General features: G+C 36.2%; 2 protein-coding genes and 1 pseudogene across 2 annotated transcripts; 1 reads left to right on the top strand and 2 right to left on the bottom strand.

Annotated features, from left to right (window-relative positions):
* Positions 1-3,763: 3,763 nt before the first annotated feature.
* LOC127432228 (trace amine-associated receptor 13c-like) lies at positions 3,764-4,762 on the bottom strand. Its single transcript, XM_051683142.1, has one exon. The coding sequence runs from the start codon at positions 4,760-4,762 to the stop codon at positions 3,764-3,766; it is 999 nt and encodes a 332-aa protein (XP_051539102.1).
* Positions 4,763-8,545: 3,783 nt separating this feature from the next.
* On the bottom strand, positions 8,546-14,853 carry LOC127432265 (GTPase IMAP family member 7-like; annotated as a pseudogene).
* Positions 14,854-16,403: 1,550 nt separating this feature from the next.
* On the top strand, positions 16,404-17,468 carry zgc:172131 (uncharacterized protein LOC100002821 homolog). The gene is given in 2 exon segments (XM_051683173.1): positions 16,404-16,736; positions 16,833-17,468. Coding segments are annotated over 2 exon segments (969 nt in total).
* Positions 17,469-21,409: the final 3,941 nt, after the last annotated feature.

Genomic DNA, 21,409 nt, shown 5'->3' with positions numbered 1-21,409 from the left:
TTAGCTTCTGATAGGCTAATTGGAGTCAATTGGAGGTGTACCTGTGGATGTATTTTAAGGCATACCTTCAAACTCAGTGCCTCTTTGTTTGACATCATGGGAAAATCAAAAGAAATCAGCCATCTGTACAAACAAAAGTATGCAAGTATAATCACCATGGGACCACGCAGCCATCATACCACTCAGGAAGGAGACGCATTCTGTCTCCTAGCGATGAACATATTTGGTGCAAAAAAGTGCAAATCAATCACAGAACAGCAAAGGACCTTGTGAAGATGCTGGAGGAAATGGGTAGACAAGTATCTATATCCACAGTAAAACGAGTCCTATATTGACATAACCTGAAAGGCTGCTCAGCAAGGAAGAAGCCAATGCTCCAAAACCGCCATAAAAAAGCCAGACTACAGTGTGCAAGTGCACATGGGGACAAAGATCTTACTTTCTGGAGAAATTTCCTCTGGTCTGATGAAAGAAAAATGTAACTTTTTGGCAATAATGGCCATCGTTATGTTTGTAGGAAAAAGGGTGAGGCTTGCAAGCCGAACAACATCCAAACTGTAAAGCATGGGGGTGGCAGCATAATGTTGTGGGGGTGCTTTGCTGCAGGAGGGACTGGTGCACTTCACAAAATAGATGGCATCATGAGGAAGGAAATTTATGTGGATATACTGAAGCAACATCTGAAGACATCAGCCATGAAGTTAAAGCTCGGTCGCAAATGGGTCTTCCAAATAGATGACCCCAAGCATACCACCAAAGTTGTGGCAAAATGGTTTAAGGACAACAAAGTCAAGGTACTGGAGTGGTCATCACAAAGCCCTGACCTCAATCCGATAGAAAATTTGTGGGCAGAACTGAAAAAGCATGTGCAAACAAGGAGGCCTACAAACCTGGCTCAGTTACACCAGTTCTGTCTGGAGGAAAACGCCAAAATTCCAGCAACTTATTGTGAGAAGCTTGTGGAAGGCTACCCAAAATGTTTGACCCAAGTTAAACAATTTACATGGCAATGCTACCAAATACTATCAAAGTGTATGTAAATTTCTTACCCACTGGGAATGTGATGAAAGAAATAAAAGCTAAAATAAATCATTATCTCTACTATTATTCTGACATTTCACATTCTTAAAATAAAGTAGTGATCTTAACTGACCTAAGACAGGGAATGTTTTTTTACGATTTAATGTCAGGAATTGTGAAAAACTGAGTTTAAATGTATTTGGTATGTAAATGTCTGACTTCAACTGTGTGTGTCTATATATATATATATATAAAATTTTCACTGCGTGCCCAATTATTAGGCAAGTGTGTATTCTAATCTTATCATTATTTCCATGCACATTTTCCAACTCCAAACCATATAGACTTGAATGCTTAATGGATTCAATCATTTTCAGGTGTATGTATTTGTGTAATGAGGGAGGGTGTGGCGAAAGTGACTAACACCTTATATCAAGGTGTGCATAATTATTAGGCAGCTTCATTACCTCAGGTAAATTGGGGCAAAAAAGAGATTTAACTGACACTGAAAAGTCAAATATTGTAAAATGCCTTTCAGACGGATGCGACACTCTTGAAATAGCTAAAATATTGAGGCGTGACCACCGGACAATCAAACGTTTTGTTGCAAATAGTCAACTGGGGTGCAAAAAACGCATGGAGATGAAAAGGCACAAATTAACAGCAAAAGACTTGAGAAGAATGAAACGTGAAGCTACCAGGAACCCATTATCCTCCAATGCTACCATATTCCAGAGCTGCAACCTACCTGGAGTGTCCAGAAGTACAAGGTGTCAAGTGCTCAGAGACATGGCCAAGGTTAAGAAGGCTGAAACACGACCACCACTGAATACATTCACAAGTTGAAGCATAAAGATTGGGCAAAGAAATACACGAAGACAGATTTTTCAAAGGTTTTATGGACAGATGAAATGAGAGTGACTCTTGATGGCGCAGATGGATGGTCCCGTGGCTGGATCACTAATGGACACAGGGCACCATTCGAGTCAGGTGCCAGCAAGGTGGAGGAGGGGTACTGGTATGGGCCGTTATCATTAAGAATGAGGTAGTTGGACATTTGAGTTGAAGATGGACTGAAACTCAACTCTCAAACCTATTGCCAGTTTCTGGAAAGTACTTTCTTCAAGCAGTGGTACAGGAAGAAGTCCTCAGCATTCAAGAAGGCCATGATCTTTATGCAGGACAATACTCCATCACATGCATCCAAGTACTCCACTGCTTGGCTAGCCAGCAAGGGCCTCAAAGATGCCCAAATAATGACTTGGCCCCCTTCCTCACCTGACTTAAATCCTATTGAGAACTTGTGGGCCCTTCTCAAATGTGAGATTTACACTGAGGGAAGACAATACACCTCTTTGAACAGCATTTGGGAGGCTGTGGTTGCTGCTTCAGTGAAAGTTGATCGTGAACAGATCAAGAAACTGACAGACTCCATGGATGGAAGGCTCATGGCAGTTATTGAAAAAAAGGGTGGCTATATTGGTCACTGAATATTTTTGAAAGGCCAAAAATTTTATTTAATTGTCATTTTGTGTTACTTATTTGTTGCACCTAAATTCACAAAATTGTGAATAAACAATTGAGTTGGGAGAAATTATTTTTGTAATTTAGTTGCCTAATAATTGTGCACACTTATTTATTCCCCTGAGAAAGACAGAACTATCTTTTTCTTTGTTAAACATTCAGGTTTGAGGTTCAATAACATTTTGGATTGACTGAGAGCATTGTGTTTGTTCAACAATAAAATTAATCCTGAAGAATACAACTTGCCTAATAACTGGGCACACAGTGTATACACACACACACACACACACACACAGTAATGTCATTAGCCTGTCTATTTATTTATTTATTTTACTAAAGTAATTTCTTTCACTTTAGACCAAAGATTATCTCTGAAATAACACTAACATGACAAAAAGGTTCTCTCTCAACTTTTGTCCTCCATCAGTGAAGAAAACATTTTTTCTCATTAGTTATGTTGTGTTTGCAGGTTCAAGACCACCTGACCAAACCAAACTTTTATAACTGAAAATGTAGCTGAAAGTTAGTATTAAAATCTAATCTAAACATGATCTTTACTTTCATCAGTTTTTCACTATGATTTAGTATTAAGTTGTTCTAATGATGTTAGACATTTAAGGCCTTTAAGAGATCAAATGGAGATGGACATAGTGTCACTCATAATGCTCAACTGTGAACAGATCTAGTCATTATACACTATAATTAAACATTTTAAACATATAAATATAAGTGTTACAGAGAAATCAGTATCATTGTATTTTTGGTTACTCTTTGCAATAAGGCTGTATGTCTTAACATGAAGTAATGCAAAAGGTAACATGAACAAACAATGAAAAATACTTTTACAACATTTATTAATGTTGGTTAATGATTATTTCTACATATACAAAAATGTTTTTAACATTAAAAGTAGTGGATGTCAGCATCAGGATTATTATCAACATGAGCTAGCACTGAACAATAATATAGTTGTAAATTAACATTGGCTTTATTTTAAGATTAATACTGTAAAAAGTACAGTTCTTTGTTAGCTTATGATCCTTAATGCATTTTTTTAATGTTAACATACAAAACCTTATGGAAAGTTTTATTATATACTATATAAATATATATATATTATTATTTTTATTTTTATTTTTTACAAAGAAGTGCTTAACACAATAAACTGTACTACTTTTGGAGACAGATGTGTGCTTTGCAGTCATGCAATTGCATTAAGTCATAATTTCTCTTCTGGAAACAGATTAAAGTATTCTGATGAAGGTTCAAATATTTTCAGAGTCAAAATGTATTTTGCTGATATTCTGAACCATCGATAAAACATTGCATAGATGAGTGGATTCATGCAGGAATTCATGCATACAATCCAATACATGATATTAATTACAAGAGAATCACCTGAGTCTTGACCAAGAGTAAGAGCAGCTATATAATACGGTATCCAACAAAGAAGATAAACTATTACCACAACCCCTAAGGTTCTTGCAGCCTTTTTTTCTGATCTAGCCTTTTTGTCTGTGACTGAATTTAAATGTTTAGCTTGATGTTTTGCCACAAAGCAGATTTTCAGATATAAAGAAACAATTACACAACAAGGTGTCACTAAAGTAACAAAGACATCTGTTATTATATATCCCAACTTAATAAAAAGTTGACATTCTCCAATACATGTGTGTTTTCCCTCTAGATAGAATAAGGAATCATATAAGATAATAAAAGAATATATGCAGGAAAACAACCAGTTCACAACAATAGATAAAACAGCTCTGTTATTATTGACCCTCGTTGGATATCGCAAAGGGTCATGCACAGCAATGTAACGATCCACAGATATAATAATCAAATTACCAAGAGATGCTGTGATAACTACATAGAAAATCAGAGGAAATATTGAGCAAAATATTTCTCCAAAGTACCAGCATGGCTCAATTAATTTGATGCCCTGTACTGGCGTAAGAATCAGTCCCACAATCAGATCAGCCACTGCCAGAGACAAGATCAACGCATTGGTAGGAGTGTGGAGCTGCTTGAAATGAGAGATAGAGATGATCACCAGCAAGTTTAGAAACACAGTGAACATGGACACAGCAGAAATGAAAATGTACACAATAATGTACTCAGCTCCAGGCTTGGTATTTTTGGTACATGAAAAATTGTTGTTTGGAAAGCAGTATTGGATTGTTTGATTATATGCGTCTGTCACTCCCCAGTTAGACATTTCCACAATGAATCAATCTTGAAGAGGAAACTCTGTGCTTCATCAGAGAACTATTCTTAATCGGTGTGAGGATGCCTGTCAGTTTGGACTCCTAGTGCTTGTTACTGACATGGCTCAGTTTTATACTTGCAGAGAGAGCAGTGACCAACCCACTCAACATGCAATTCGATTATTCAGCTTTCAACCCACCCACTAGTTGAATATTTATAAACCTGATTAATCTGATCTACACTCTAGCGAATAAGTGAATCCAATAAACCTTTCATAAAAGAGTATGTCTCAGAGCTTCTTTTACACTTAGCCTATATTTTCATTACATAGTTTCATTACATTGCCACTATAGGGCTAGCCATCAAGAAAAGGCTTTATTATCTTTTATGTAAATTAAACATAAAATTTGCATTACTGAGGCAGAAAAAAATACTAAATTATAGTCACCACATACAAACAAACTGCAGTAAACAACATACAAACAAACTGCAGTAAATTACACCAGTGAGAACAGCGCATGTCACTAGTCGGCAGCGTATCAAAGGAAGTTTCAGATGGTAGCTGAGGTAGCGGGCTAAAATAAAATAAGGAAGGCTACGGCGACAAGAGGAATCACCAAATGTCGTAAGAAACACAAAAGCATTAAGTAACAATACAGGGGACGGCTGAACAAAGCATTCGATCATTCAGTTAAGTACAAAAATGTCATTTAAAACAGCAAGAGAAGGATTGCTTTTAGTGTTAACTTATGAAAGTATAAGTGTTTACTCTTGTACGATGTCAATAAGTCTAAAAATCTATAAAGTATAATTAATACATACATATATATATATATATATATATATATTATTTTATTTATTTTTTTTCTCTCCATTCAAGTCTATTCTAACCAACTGTGGGTAAAAAATTCAACACAATTTTGAGGAGAATGTTTATGCTAGGTTCTGTTCTCAATTTGCATCATCTCTTGAAAAATATTACATCTACTCACCTGTCACATAATATTAACTACGGCAAAGTAGCGATTCTCCCATAGTAGATGGTAACACAACAGAACACCATAGCCAACCTGTCAATATTTGTTGCTTAAAGTCCCTAATGATATGTGATGGTCACCTAGCAGATGCACACAAAAAAATTACAGTAGTAGTCTGTAGTAGTAGTAGTATGTAGTCAGTCAAAGCTGATACTAGGTGGGAGTTCAGATTCAAGCGGCCCATGAGAGTATCTGCCATCTCTGCATGTAGCCAGTTAACTTTTTTTCATGTTAAGGCCATGTCCACACTAATATGTTTTCATTTGAAAACGCATTCATTTTTCTATGTTTACACTTCTCATCCACACTAGAACTGCTTTTTCCTCAAGCAAAAAGTTAGACTTTTGAACATAATGCTTGAGACATACTTAAAAGTGCATTTTTAAAAATAAATGAATAGAAGCCCATACAATGTTGTGAAATCCCATGAAAGTCAACCACTGAAGTGCTCAGTGTGGGGTGGCTGTTCTAGCTGCATCAGCTACAGAAATGGTTCCAGCAGACCACTCAATGCTCTCATCTAATGGGGCTTTTCCACTGCACGGTACGGCTTGACTCGACTCTGCTCGCGTTTTCCACTGTGGATAGTACCTGGTACTTTTTTTTAGTACCACCTCAGCCGAGGTTCCAAGCAGCCGAGCCGATACTAAATGTGACATCAAAACCCTACAGATCACTGATTGGTCAGAGATAATCGTCACTACCAGCATCACTGGATTTGCGACACAGAACATCAACCCACTAATTTTAAAGTTAGCAACAGCGATAGCAATATAATTTGTTCACGCGACTTTCGAATTGTAAAAAGAAATGGCTGTGCGCAAAACCACGCCATGGTCAATAAACTAGGTGCAGACGTTCCTCTCATTAGTAGCCAAGGAGAGGATCCAGCGAGAGCTGGATGGGGCGACGGGAAGAAGCGGCGCAACTATGATGATCAGCCTATAATCCCACCCGTGCTGAGGCTGCACTAAACTGAAGTGGAAAAGCAAGCTCAGAAAAGTAAAGCAAGCAGAGTCGAGTCGAACCGTAACGTGCAGTGGAAAAGTGCTTTAATTTGGCACCAAACCAAAGGCTGACATTAGCAGACTATCAGGATGGTGATGAAGGTAGTTAGAGCACAGACATGCTCAACTACACTCTCTCCTGTTTTGAGTTCTGTATGCATGTAGCTGCTTGAGAGAAAAACTGGAACTGCACTAGTCACCGATTTGACAGACACTGGATATATGATCTGCCAGAGAGAAGAAAGCAGCAGACATTAAAGGCTAGGGTATATTTAGTATTTTACTCCATGCAGAGTCGAGCACTCAGCCTTTTAAAGAATACTCTTTTGACCACAAATCCATATGGACCTATTTGACCGACCACTTCGTGATACTCCTTTAGTACTGTCAATGGCAGGCACATAAGCAGACAACAAGCACAGACACACAGAGGCACACGGAAAACAGAAAGCATACTTTGGTCTTAAGATAACTCGGATTGCAGCAATAAGCATTACCTGGCCAGAAACAGGAAGATAATTAGTGATTCTCTCCAAATAAAAAGAAAAAATTAAGATCAGTGGTTTAATACTAACAATAGCCTTGAATGGCTGTTTATGCATTTATTTAATATATATATATATATATATATATATTATCACATTATTTTAGTGACCATAAAAATGTGTCAATTAGAAATATAGTGATCTTTCTACAAATCTTATGTATTAAAGCAATGCATTTGTTTGTTTCATACTAAGTTTGGTGAAGTTTTAAGTGTTTTGAGGTAATGATGATTAACCCACTCCCATGGGAAATTGATCCAACAGCTCTGGTTGCATCAGCACAAGTGTTTATCTGTCACCTTTGATTGTTAGGATTCAACAGCAAGTTTAATGAGACATCATTCCCAATGCCAAAGGTCTTCAAGTGCTAACAGACTCTCTAGAGAGTTAAATGGTGAAAGTGTTGATTGGTCACAAAAGAGTTTAACACAAAATTGCATCATTTGCAAAGCGCAAAGGACACTAGTGACTAAACTGAACTTTGATTCTCTCACTTTTTTTCCCCTTCAAAACACGTACCTGTTGAATTAGTTTGTTCGGTTAATTCAAGCAGTTTCCTCATGATGATGAAGATCTTGTATGATTATATGACCTCTTTTACTTAGGTAGGGCACTCTAAACACAACATTCATATTAAAGATGAAGTGTGTAATTTAAAAAAAGCTAAAATACTTTTCTTTTTATGAGTTTATTGTACAATAAAGACAATAGAGACTCAATAGAGACAATAAAGTTACCAAAGAGAACAAACACTGTGGCAAAAACAAAAAAAACACTGACATGTTGAGCCATGTTTTGGCTCAACCAATAGCCCGAGTTAAAAATGGGTTAGAGGTAGGATATGCACATCTAAAAGGATTGCAGTTGCAAAGCTACAAGCTGAAGTTCATAGACATTAGTTAAGATGCTGGGACACTGCTAAACATTCCAACAACAAACAAAAGAAAAAAGTTTTAGCAGTGTGTCAGCGTCTCTACTCATTTGTCCGAGTTAAGAATGGGACTACCTGTTTGTCCAAACTAAAATGGAAGACGGAGTATATGCCTGGAGGGGGTAGTAGGAGTGTTTAGAAATATGTTAGGAGACAATACTTATGGTGCCACTAGTGGAACAGTCGTTACATACACACCTTTAAATTAAAATAATCAACTTTGCTCTTACTTGATTCTTTGGTTTGTGCAGTGGTGGATCACTCTCTGGAATCTCACTCACAGGCCTTCTGTGTTGTGACATTACTCAAGACCAGTGTCATGTCATCTTGAAGCTTTTTCTCAAAAGACAACATGACCAAGGGCTTATGTTCCACCACTAAAAGAGAAACAAAACAACAACACAATATAAATAAATCAGACAGACCCTCAACCAGAATTTCAACAATGCACACAAGAAAATCTATAATGTACAAACAATATTTTCTTGATTAGGCTATACTGTGTATATTTCAATATCACTCATGAATTGTCAAGCCAATGTAATGTACACAGATTTGCTGTTTTTATAGCAATTCCTGTTTATAAATATATTTCTCTCATTATAGTAACAATTAACTCTTAATATACCTTTAACTATTCATAAACACTCCAACACAGCTTCATATTCCCCAGCTTGAATAGTCTGTAGTGAAAAATGTAAATGAATGAACCTTAAGATTTAAAAAATGAATTGAATGTTGAACATATTTCCATACAAACACACTGAGTTCAACCTCCGGTGCAGGGACTCTTCATAGAGTTTTTTACACCTGACTAAGCTTTAACAGTCCGTCTGATGGCTTTAAATGAAATAATTTGACGTAAATGTCCAAAATTCTTAAGACATTGTAAACATATACAGAGACATGTTTCGACTGAATAAACTGTTTAAAAGAATTGTGTGCTTTACAATGGAAGATTGTTAGTCAATCAAATGCTGAGGCGATTTTTCATTCAGGGACGTTGCTCTCGTGCTTGAAGGAAGGTAAACTGTTGCGAGCGCTCCACCTAGACAGACATAACTAATCAACAAATTAAAGGAATAGTTCACCCAAAAATGAAAATTTGCTGATAATTTACTCACCCTCAGGCCATCCAAGATGTATCTGAGTTTCTTTCTTCATCAAAACAGAATTTAAGACTTTTAGGATTTCATTTCAGCACTCCTCCTTTAAACAATGCAAGTGAATGTCCTCCATTTTTCGACGGTCCAAAATGCATATTTAGGGTGCATCAAAATAATCCACACGACTCCAGTCGACAAATAAAGTTCTTCTGAACGCAACGATTGATTATTTTTAGAAACAAAACAATACTTATATACTTTTTTAACTACAAATGTTCGCTTCTGTACATCTTTGTGACCTGCGCTCATGAGAGGGATGACTAAGCTGGTTGGTAAGGTCACGGGTCATGTGGAGGAGGAGTCAGGAAGCGTGTCATTGTTTACATTGTTTGTTTTTTTTTAATTGTTATTATTTGGAAATGATTTTTTTTATTATGATATGTTGTTTTGAAATTGTTTTGGACTGTTCTGATTTGTGAACGGCACAAGTTTCTCTTGTAAACAATGACGTGCTTCCTGACTAAATCTGAACCCAGTCTCACACCCCACACCCGCTCTGACCTTCACTTCACACAAACACCAACACCTCCTGTAACCATATATATATATATATATATATATATATTGTCTTATTGTGTATAAATATACTTATATTTCTATTGGCTTTATTATTATTATCTCTGTCTAGTTGCTGTATTGTTTGTGCAATGGAAGCTTCTGTCACCAAGACAAATTCCTTGTATGTGTGAGCATACCTGGCAATAAAGCTCATTCTGATTCTGATTCTGATGGTCCCAGAACACATTCACAGTATCAGATCCATTTCATCCTAGGCAAAGAAATGTATCCATGTCTCCAGTTCCCCCCAATTCCTATATTTCTCACAACATTAATGGAATTGATACTAAGCTTGTATAAGCACCAACTGATAATTATCCTTTGTATTTATGACTAAATAAGTTTCAAGTATGAACCTCACTGAGCATACAGCATGCTGATACAATCCTTTTTTTTTTTTTTTTTTTTTTTTTTTTTTTTATAAATCACCAATCAACACATTTCTTGTTTTCCCCACATAAACTGGTAATGGAAACTGGGATTTGTTCTGAGTTGCCAACTTTATTCTTTCTTTGAGCTTCCTTAACCATCCTGAAATAATAATAATAATAATAATAATAATAATAATAAAAACAGTATGCTGTGTTTTGAATGCTACAATATTGTATAAAATAAGCATTAGTTTTAATTTGAGCAATTTGTCTAATTTACTATAAATTGTATTATGTAAATATTGGTTATCTGCCACTTATTGTCATAAGCCATTGAAAAAAAAAACATACTCTAAATCTAAATGAAACAGAATTTTATTTGGAAGTTCAAATTAGAGATGTGGTTTGTGCTTTGTTCTGTTAATAGATAGTAAGATAAAAGCAGTCAGCTTTTCAATAAGTAAGTGACAAATCTGAGTACAGATTAGATTAAAACAACACATGCCAACATCTTATTTTCATAGTATATTTGTACTTTAATTTTACTTTGCATTTAAAGGATAAACTTATTTGTAACAGACAAAATCTGTAGCAGATAACTCAGAAGATAATATTTTGCTTTGCTCTGTTAATAGATAGTAAGACGAAAGTGACACAGTACTTAGTTTTTCTTTGTAAAATGATGCCTGAAAATTGTTTTAGAAAATTATGACAAATTTAAATAGATTAAAAAAAACATACACACACATGCAGGTATCTTATTAGAACAGTAGAACATTTGCACTTTAATTTTTTACTTTGCATTAGAGTATAAACTGATCTGTATAGGATAAAATCTGTAATAGCTCAGAAGATAGTGGTAATATAAGAATGTGCTTCTTTCTATTTTACAAATTGCACATGGTATGTTCCCACTGTGTCTGATCATAAGTTTAAAATTAATATGGTGAACTGTTAATCTACATAATTTATTTTTGAAATGTGTGGCCTTGAGGGATAAAGAATGGTAAAGAAATAGACATTTATATTTGTTATTAAACTATAGACAATTTATCCTAGTGAAATGTGTTAACACTTAGGACATAAAATGACAAATTTAGTGCAAAATTACATGACTTAATGCATTAGTGAAATCAAAGTCTCTGAAAATAACAGACTACAAGCAAAAATGTGCTAAATGAATACAGTGCATTCAGAAAAAAATGACCTTCCATTATTTTCTTACTCTGCTATGTGCTGCAAAATCAAATTAAAACATTTTAAAATGAGATTTTGTTCCACCACTACAGGAGTAATTTGTCTATAGGTTAACGTTAAAAGCAATATGTCACTAGGATAAACTGTCTATAGTTTAATAACAAATGTAAATGTCTATTTTTAGAATTAGGCTCCATTAAAAATAATATAAAGTATTTCAAAAATACTTTGGCTGCACACTCCCTTAAGGTAATGTTAGTATGTACACAATCTATGCTGCTCCTATTCAAATATATACATTTCATAACATTTCCATGATAACATTCAAACTCTACTTCAAAATAGATAAAGTTTCCAATCAGCAGTTTTTAAGAACAAAAAAACAGTTCTCTCATAAAAGTTTTGAAGCAAGCTATATTCATACATCAGAAGCTTTGTCATCTCCCTTTCCATGCTCTGTTGTTGTAGTGATATATTTAATAAATGTCTATTGTAAAAAATCACATAAATGAGTAAATAAAGTTAGAAATACCAATGAAAAATGACACATCTACCTTAGATGGTATCCATGATGTCTGAATTAAGATGCTCATGAACAGTATTTTCTCTGATTCTGTATTTTTAGCATCCTTTTCAAGACCTTCCATCAGTATTTGCTGAAACAAAATGACTCTCTCATCGAGATTTTTGACAAATCTAAAGTCATAATCCAGAAGCTCTGCCGTCTCTCTCTCCATGTTCTGTTGCTGAATTTTCTCTTCAGCTTCTTTATACATTTCCTGTGTGAAGTAATCTCCCCCATTGGCTGCCACCATTTCATTAATTTTCTCAATTAATTTCTTCACTTGAGCTCGATTTTTTTTATGTTTCTGTTATCAAAGGCAACATATCGACAACCGCAACTATGGATAACTTTACGGAGTTCTTTGTGACCTCTTTCAACATAGTTCCCCTTCTGTCACTCACTCAATGTTGTGTCGATGTAGTGACACTAGGGGTCGCTCTTGAGAGCCCCGAACACCTCAGATCTTTGAGAAAAGGCCAATGAGAATTGGCAAGTGGAATTTGCATGCCATTCCCCTGGACATACGGGTATAAAAGGAGCTGGCTCGCAACCACTCATTCAGATTTTTTCTTTGGAGCCGAGTGGTTGTAGTATCAGCGAGCTGAATACTATTGCTGTTCCATTCACCTCTTAAGAAGTGTATGCTGTTGGATATACGGCGCATTTCCATGGGCTTTCTCTCCTTCTGCACGACGAGTGCAGATTTCACCCCTGGGCGCTTCGACAGCACTAAAAGAGTGTATATTCCTGCTAAAGAGTATATTTTCTCTGTTAGAGCACACACATTGATGTTGAACGTCTTTTTAAAGATGTGTCTTTATAAAGATGCCTTTCCGTCTTTGTGTGATTCCTGGATGCGGTCGCTATCTCTCCGCTTCCGATGGCCACAGGCACTGCCTTACGTGTCTTGGCAGCAATCACTCTGAGGCAGCGTTCGTGAATGGTTCATGTTCTCATTGCAAGAATGTGACCATGGCAATGTTGCGGTCGCGGCTTTCCTTCTTCCGGGGAAAAGCCACTCTAGCCACCCCTGCGCCTTGCCTTTTACCTCCGGGTATGAGGCCGGCCCGGCTGGCGCTGGAGGTGATTTGGGGGCTTCAATGGGCGCGGTTCCGCCAGGTAAATCCCCGCAGACCTCCCATTCCCCAGCACACTCGTTTGCCCCCGATGAGTCCTGAGAGGAGACTAGCTCGCCCCAGGTACGAACAGGTACGTTCGGGAATACGGACAGCTGGCCAGGTGTATCGCTTGCGTATAGCACCTTTCCCCTCCAAAGAGGTGAAGATGTGCACTTCTTTTCCCATGTGAGTTCACGAACCCGTGAACCCTGGATGTCCTTCCTCCCCAGCCCTGTGGCTCACAAATTCAGCTGAGGAATTCACAGCCAGAACCAGTACGTGTGCTAATATGCCTTTACTGAGGTAGGTGCTCCACAGGTGCCAGTTACTCCAGTAACCCCCTGTGATGTATTTTCCTCCTGTCGGCAGACCTGCGTCTCCCTTTGACAGAGCCCTCTCTGTCCCGGTCGCCATGTTTGTAGAGCTCCTCCCCTTTCAGGCAGGACCTACCACCGTGCCTATTCCATGTGCGGCTCTGAGCCCACATGACGTGCTTGCCACATGTTACCTCCACTCTGGGCAGGATGTGGTCTCCACGGGGTATTTTCCCCCTGAAAGAATAGGATAGGAATAAAACACCTTCCCCAGCGCATATATTGAGCGAAAGTGAACTGAATACTCTGTGGAGAAAAAACAAAGAGAGAAACGTCCGCGGCTGGCGTGGCCTGCTTCCATACTAGATATGTCTCTCCCCCCCACCACCCCCAGGGATGTGGGGAACTACACAACATTTTTTGGGGCGTTGGGGAGGCTACGTGCAGTTGGAACCTGCTACTACACACACAGAAGCTTGCTTGCAGCTGCACCTGGCAGTCCACGTAACACGGTTCAGCTAGTTGTGGCATTTCGTATAGGGACCCCTAGTGTCACTACATCGACACAACGTCGAGTGAGTGACAGAAGGGGAACATCTCGGTTACTGTCGTAACCTCCATTCCCTGATGGAGGGAACGAGACATTGTGTCCCCCCTGCCACAATGCTGTACTACCCGCTGAAATGGCCGGGACCCTGTCTCAGCTCCTCAGCAAAAAACCTGAATGAGTGGTTGCGAGCCAGCTCCTTTTATGCCCGTAGGTCCGGGGGAGTGGCATGCAAATTCCACTCGCCAATTCTCATTGGCCTTTTCTCAAAGATCTGAGGTGTTCGGGGCTCTCAAGAGCGACCCCTAGTGTCACTACAATGGCAGTAACCGAGACGTTTTCTATTGTTTGACCCTCGAGGGCATCTACATGGGTAAAGACTACTATCATGTTTTTAGAAGCTTCTTCACCGAAGATCTCTTTCATGGCTTTGAATTTTGCTCCTCAGTTGTGAAAAGGCCAATCTGCATCACCAGCAGGAACACATGAGGGCCTGGTGCTGAAATCTGAATGCATCTTACAATTTCTTTTTGATTTTCTCTCTCTCATCGATGTTAGTGTCCAAAATTCCAGGTGTGTCAATCACATAAATGTCTCTTTGGTCACGAACCCATTTTTTTTTTTTTTGCCACTTGCGAGTGACAGAGTTTGCACCAGGGGCTGATTCAAAAGCCTCTCTACTAAGGATGGTGTTTCCCACAGCGCTTTTTCCAACTCCAGTTTTTCCGATCATTACCATGCGAAGCGTTCAACCTGTTAAAAGAACAAAAAATAGTGTATCTCACCAAGGCATTTGTCTCTTAATAGGCATAACATACTGTACACCATCTTCATTGAACAAGAAACACAGACCCTGAACACTAAACATGTTAACCTCAGTTATGGTGACAATTAACAAACATGCAATAATAAAAAAAAAGGAGGAACTCCAATAAACTAAGACTAGCAACAAAATAACAACAGCATAAAGTCACCAAACACTGAAATAATACCATAAAGATCACCATATCAATGCATGCTGGGAACTTGTAAAACCTTAACATTTTTGCTCAGACTATTTAGGAGAACATTTGGGATCATTTTACTGATTTCATTTTCAAGCATGAACCTCACTCTTTTTATTCATTTCATAAATCACCAATCAAAAATTTTCTTATTTTCACCATATAAATTGTTAATGGTAACTGGGATTTGTTCTGAAGTTGCAAACTACATTCTTTCTTTGAGCTTCCTACACTCTCCTGAAAAAAAAAAAAAAAAAAAAAAAAAACACACAGTATGTTGTGTTTTGAATGTTGATCCACTACACCGGATGTTGCCTGCTGGTGTTCAAAAAAGGCTTTTTTTGACTAGCTTAACATGCAAAACTTCCTTGGTTCCTTGGAAAACCCATAATGACTAGCTTCACTAGCTATATTTTCCTGGTGAACAAGATGTCCATGCTGGACCACCAGCTAGACTAGCACCAAAACAGCACTAACCGCGTAATATAAAAATAAAATATTTATACTGACTTTTTCATGGATTTGAAAAAAACTAGTAATCTGATCTTTTGTCAATTTTGACTTTTTATTGTTTGAAACTTTTGATGTATCAGCAGAACATTTAAAGTAATTAAGTCATGAGCTTTAATCAGTTTATTATAAATAAAAATGTACTAAATGTATGAAAATGTATTAAGAACCTGTAACAAAGGCACAGCTGATATCTAACATACTTGATGTGTGATAGACAAGTTTTTGGGCATGCCCATTTTTTTATTATTATTATTTTTATTTGTTTCATGTATTTAAGAAAAGTTGATTTTCACTTTCATTTACTCAAGATCTGTCCTGTCTAGAGAGCGTGCAAAACATGGCTTGATTTTTACTGAGCTCATAATTTGTCTCTTTTAATTTGTGAATCTGAAACTCAACATGTCTCTGTGTAAGTGTAATGTGGTTTTCTTTTATATTTCCATTTAATGAATTGTTTTTAATTTTTCTTATGATTTACAGAAAAACTGATAGTTGCTCATGGTAATGGTATCAATATGCTAACTTTATCATCAGATAAACACACTGCTTTGTAGTCCTGTAAAAAATAATGACAAGACGACTGAAGGGATTCTTTCTCAAATATTTATGATTTGGCATTTTCATCATGAAAAAAACAATGCCAAAGTTTTTCAAGCGTAAACCCTCGGCCATCAAAATGTAATTATCACTGTGATTTTTTATTTATTTTTATTTTTTTATTTATATAGTGGAGAGTGCAATGGTCGAGCAATTTAGTGAAGGTAACATTATGATCACCATGGTGCTGCTGGGAAAGAACAGCAATGACAAGTGTCTGATAGGGAACACCATTCTTGGGAGCGATCGTTTTCAAACAGAAAAGGTCACTTGTGAGAAGGATGAGGGAAACGTAGCTGGTCAGAAGATCTGTATTATTAACACTCCAGACTTTTTCCATAAACCAAGCTCAGACCAAGAAACTGACATTGTTGAGGAGATCCAGCCATCATACCCAGGTCGATGTGTGTTCCTTCTGGTACTGCAGGATAGCAAGCTCTCACAAGAAGAAATGGAGATGTTAACCCAACTGAAGATGAAGTTTAAAACAAATATGATGGATAGAACAATTATTGTGCTAGTTGACAGTGAAAAAAATGCACTGAAACTGTAAGCTTGAACTGTATTTTCTAACTAATTTTATACATCATCATTTAATGAGATGCATCAGCCAGCAACCATGGCTGTCAAGGACTTCATGAGCATTGTGCTGCTGGGACAGACAGGAAGTGGGAGGAGTGCCACAGGAAACACCATCCTTAAAAAGTGACATTTTGAATCTTACACCAGTTCTGTGCCAGTAACGCAGGTGTGTAAGATGGCAGAGGAGACAGTTTGTGGAATCAAGATCAGAGTCATAGACACCCCAGATTTCTTTAATGAAGACCTTAAAAACCAGAATGAACAGATTAAGCTGTGTAAAGAGCTCACTCTGACAGGGCCTGTTGTGTATTTGCTGGTCATGCAGCTCGGCCGATTCACAGATGGAGAGAGAGAGATTCTCCCACACTTGAATAGAGAGTTTGGTGAGGATGTATTTGTGAACACTTTGATTCTTTTCACTTGTAAAAAGAAGCTGAAGGACATGACTTTAGATGATTACATCAGTAAAACAAATCCAGAGCTTAAAAAGATGATAAAAGTCTGTAATTCAAAATGTCATGCATTTAACAACGAGAAAAGCCATCATCAGTTGAAAAACCTTGTGTGCCTAATTTTGGACATGCAGAGAGACAGAAACATTTCCATAATAAAAGCTTGCCATCATAACAAGATAAACAAGAATGAAGACTACAGAATCTTGTAGACCATAACAATGTTAGAAAAAATCTATTTTTTCTTACATACATTATATAGACCTAATAGAAAATAATTATGAAATGTAATTGTTCCAAATAGGGTCACAAAGTGTATCAAGATTGAAAAAAAAATATTTTTATTGAATAGTGATGGAGAAACATAAATAGTTTAAAAAGAAAAAGTAATGGAAGGTTGTTTTGATTCAAATTCATTCTTTAAAAAAATAAAAAATAAAAAATAAAAAATTGCGAGGGAGCCTTTACCCCACACAGGTAAAAGGCCTCCACATTTGGGGTAAAAGGCCCTCAGGGGGTTTATAGTGTAAATGTAGGCACAATAGTTATAGAGCAACATTTTTCAACTTCGGCAAATACTTTTGAGACAGCACAATGCTTTTTTGAGTATCAAATTAATATAATACTTATTCAAAATAACCATTTCAGAAAGTCAAATTTGGCATTTCATAACATCTCAAGTATTTTTATAAAAAAATTCATCTCCATTGTGCTTAGATTGGTTTTTGTGAGCCCAATTTGAACGTTCATAACAAATCTATTTGTCCCACTTTAAAAAAAACAATGTGTTTTATGGGGACCTTAAGGGCCTTTTTACCACAAATACTATCCTTTCGCAAAGTGGACAGTTTTTAAAAACTTTTGACTTAATCACCTTGAAAATGACAAATAAGTACTTTTTCTCATATTAAATGTGATAACTCTAGGGATTCTCATAGCTACATAAATTTGCATCATTTAAAAAAAAATCAATAAACTATTTGATCAAATATTTGATTAACAATTAGATCAAATTACCACAAAATCAAACTTTAGATACATGCAATGATCTCATGGAACAGGAATATTTTGCAGTGTATGGTGACAATCAGGTGTAAAGGAAAATGTTGTGGTCATTTTTTATTTTAGTTTTGTCTGTTTTAATAAAAAAAAAAAAAATTTAATCAAAAGTGCTCTTTACCCCAGGGGTCTTTAGCCCCGTTGTACCCTACATGTAAAGCTCAAGTTCGTAAGTGCTTATGTTGCAGATCAAACACACAGTTGAGCCAAAATTGCTAAAATGAATTGTACCCATATTTACTCTAAGCCACTCTATATTTGGTTAAGATAAATTGTAAAGTCTAAAGGTGATTAATCTAGAATGAACTGTTAATAAGTAAACTGTGTAAATGAAATAACAAGACTGGTCAGTACTTTTTCTTTGTTTTTTGTTTTTTGTTTGTTTTTTGTTTTTTTGTTTTTTGGCAGCTATCATTATGAATTTAACAATATATATTTGTTGTTATCTAAGGTCTTTTTGATAAACTTGCAAATCAGGTGTAAAAACCAAGGTTACAACTGAAGCACTCTGAAGCTTTACAGCATCCTCTAGTGGCAAAACAAGAAATTACTCTAAAATATTACATTATTACATACCATACTGTAACTTAAAACAAGAAAAAGCAAATAAATTAATTTAAGGGGATAGTTCACCTCAGAATGAAACTTCCTCTTCAGTCACCTACATTTTATTCCAGACAAAAATGTATGACTTTCTCTCTTAGAACACAAAATATGTTAGGCAGAATGCTAACCTCTTTTCCATTGCATCTTTCTTCCATGGTAAATGGTGACTCGGACTATCATTCTGTCTAACATCTTATGTGTTCCATGTAAGAAAGTCATATGTGTTTAGAAGAACGTACATGCTGACATGACCACCTTAAATTCACACCACAGTGCATAGTAAAGCAAAAGGACCGAACAACCACCAAGTGCACCCATACAGTTGCAATCGAAATTATTCAACCCCCCTGACCAGCAATACATTTTGGTGATGTGAATTAAAACACATCAACTAAAACCTCAGTAAACAGTCAAAGTAAGTTTTTAATACACATTTGAGTGATTTTGAGAACAAAGAGTTTAGTTTACCCAAATTTTAAAATAAAAAAATAACTAATTCTCTCCACAAATGTCATGTCAAAAATATTCAACCCCCAAAGTCAATTATTTGTGGAGTATCCTTTATCCTTAATAACAGCAAATAAATGTTTCAGGTAAGTGTTCTCAGGCTTCAGACACCTCTCTATTCAAATTTTTACACATTTCTCATGAGCAAAAGCTTCCAGCTCATTGACATTCTTTGGTTTCTGTGCTGCCACTGCTTCCTTGAAATCCCAACAAAGGTTTGCAATGGGATTTTAATGGGCCATTTAAGGACATTCCACGACCTATCCCTGAACCAGATTTTGGACAACTTGGATTTTTCCTTGGTGTTACTGTCTTGCTGGAAAGTCCAGTGCTCACGAGCTTTAATTTACACACCGAAGGCATCATGTGTCATACATCTATAAAACCTTCTTCCAGGACTCCACAGGTCTTTCCTAATTACTTCTTGAATATTCAAGTCAACATTTCCCTTGGTGAAGTTGCTTTCTTCCACACCCCAAGAAGGTTGCTGTTGTACCATATTTGTGAATGTACCAAATGTATGAATGGTGCTGCCAACTTTGTCTATTGGAAATTGAAGTACCTTGTAAATGTACTTTTAGCCATGACCTTTCTTGTGTAATGAAATAATGTCCTTTATTAGCTTTTGAGACAGCTTATTTTTAATTGCATTTTTTGCATAGAAATACATTTTTGCTTACAACGCTAAACTTACATTTTAAAACTTAAATAAGTGCCATTGCAGATTGATGACTTAATTTTGTTTTAAAACAATTACTTGTGTAGCCTTACATATTTAAGAAACAGCTACATGCAATAGAAGTCGAATAATTATGACATGGCTGTATTTAAAAAAAAAAAAAAATCCTGCTATTTAGAAATATTAGGTTATATATTCACACTATGACTTTGAATGTGTCGAAAGTCATATAATAATAAGGGTTGAATAATTTCGATTGCAACTGTATTTCTATTTTAGGACTTGGCTTAAATGGTCACAGAAACATTAATTCACTGAAGTGGCAACAACAGCAGTCACTCAGGAGTAAAATGCACTTTCCCAAAACATCAATCCAAATAATTTCTAATATGCAGAATGAAACCTTGCAGCTGATGGAATTCACTCTTCCATTTGGATTTAGGAGGAATTTTAATCAACCATGGATGCCAGGCAGTTTTGATATGTCTGCAATCTAGTACTCAACCACTGTTAAAAAAGAAAATATTTTTCTATTATTCAAAGTCAAAGGCAATAATCTTAGCAAAGTAAACCTTATAAGGACACAAGAGAGACTCTCTATTTTCCAAAATAATTCATATATATATATATATATATATATATATATATGTGTGTATATATGTATATATATATGTGTGTATATATGTATATATACAGGGTTGGGAGGGTTACTTTTGAAATGTATTTCACTACAGATTACAGAATACATGCTGTAAAATGTAATTTGTAATGTATTTCATTAGATTACTCAAAGTCAGTAATGTATTCCAAATACTCTGGATTACTTCTTCAGCACTGGTAGATTTTTTCACTTGTTTTGACTATAAAAACTCAAATACACATATTTTTTAACAAAATACACATTAAAAATACATTCTCTGAAAAACCTAAATATCTTATGCAGTGTTGTTTCTAAAACAAGATAAATCAAACTGATCTTGTTTTAAGGATTTTTAGATATTTTTACAGGAAAACAATACAAAAATTATTATCAAGAATTCGATTTTTGCCCTAATATCAAAGGTCATTCCTAGAAAAAAAGAAATTATGATCCAACGTGAATTTTCTTGATAAAAAAATATTATCGTGCTTGGTAACGTGCATGTAAAATGGCTAGAAATAGCATTTTAGCTTAGTGTAAAGCTGACAGTTTACACAAGGTTTATTTCTATTTCTTCTGCTCCAAACTTACTTCAAACTTATTTCTCTGTCTGCTCGTATGAATGTAACACATAAGAAAGTGTTTCACCGCTGTTCAAACGC

This window comes from Myxocyprinus asiaticus, chromosome 42 (genome assembly GCF_019703515.2).
Source record: "Myxocyprinus asiaticus isolate MX2 ecotype Aquarium Trade chromosome 42, UBuf_Myxa_2, whole genome shotgun sequence".
NCBI lineage: Eukaryota > Metazoa > Chordata > Actinopteri > Cypriniformes > Catostomidae > Myxocyprinus > Myxocyprinus asiaticus.
Note: the sequence above shows the minus strand (reverse complement) of the source record. Positions and strands in the feature narration are given on the sequence as shown.

Excerpts from the sequence above, each read along its gene's own strand:
- LOC127432228 (XM_051683142.1), bottom strand. The coding sequence starts at position 4,762 with ATGTCTAACTGGGGAGTGACAGACGCATATAATCAAACAATCCAATAC.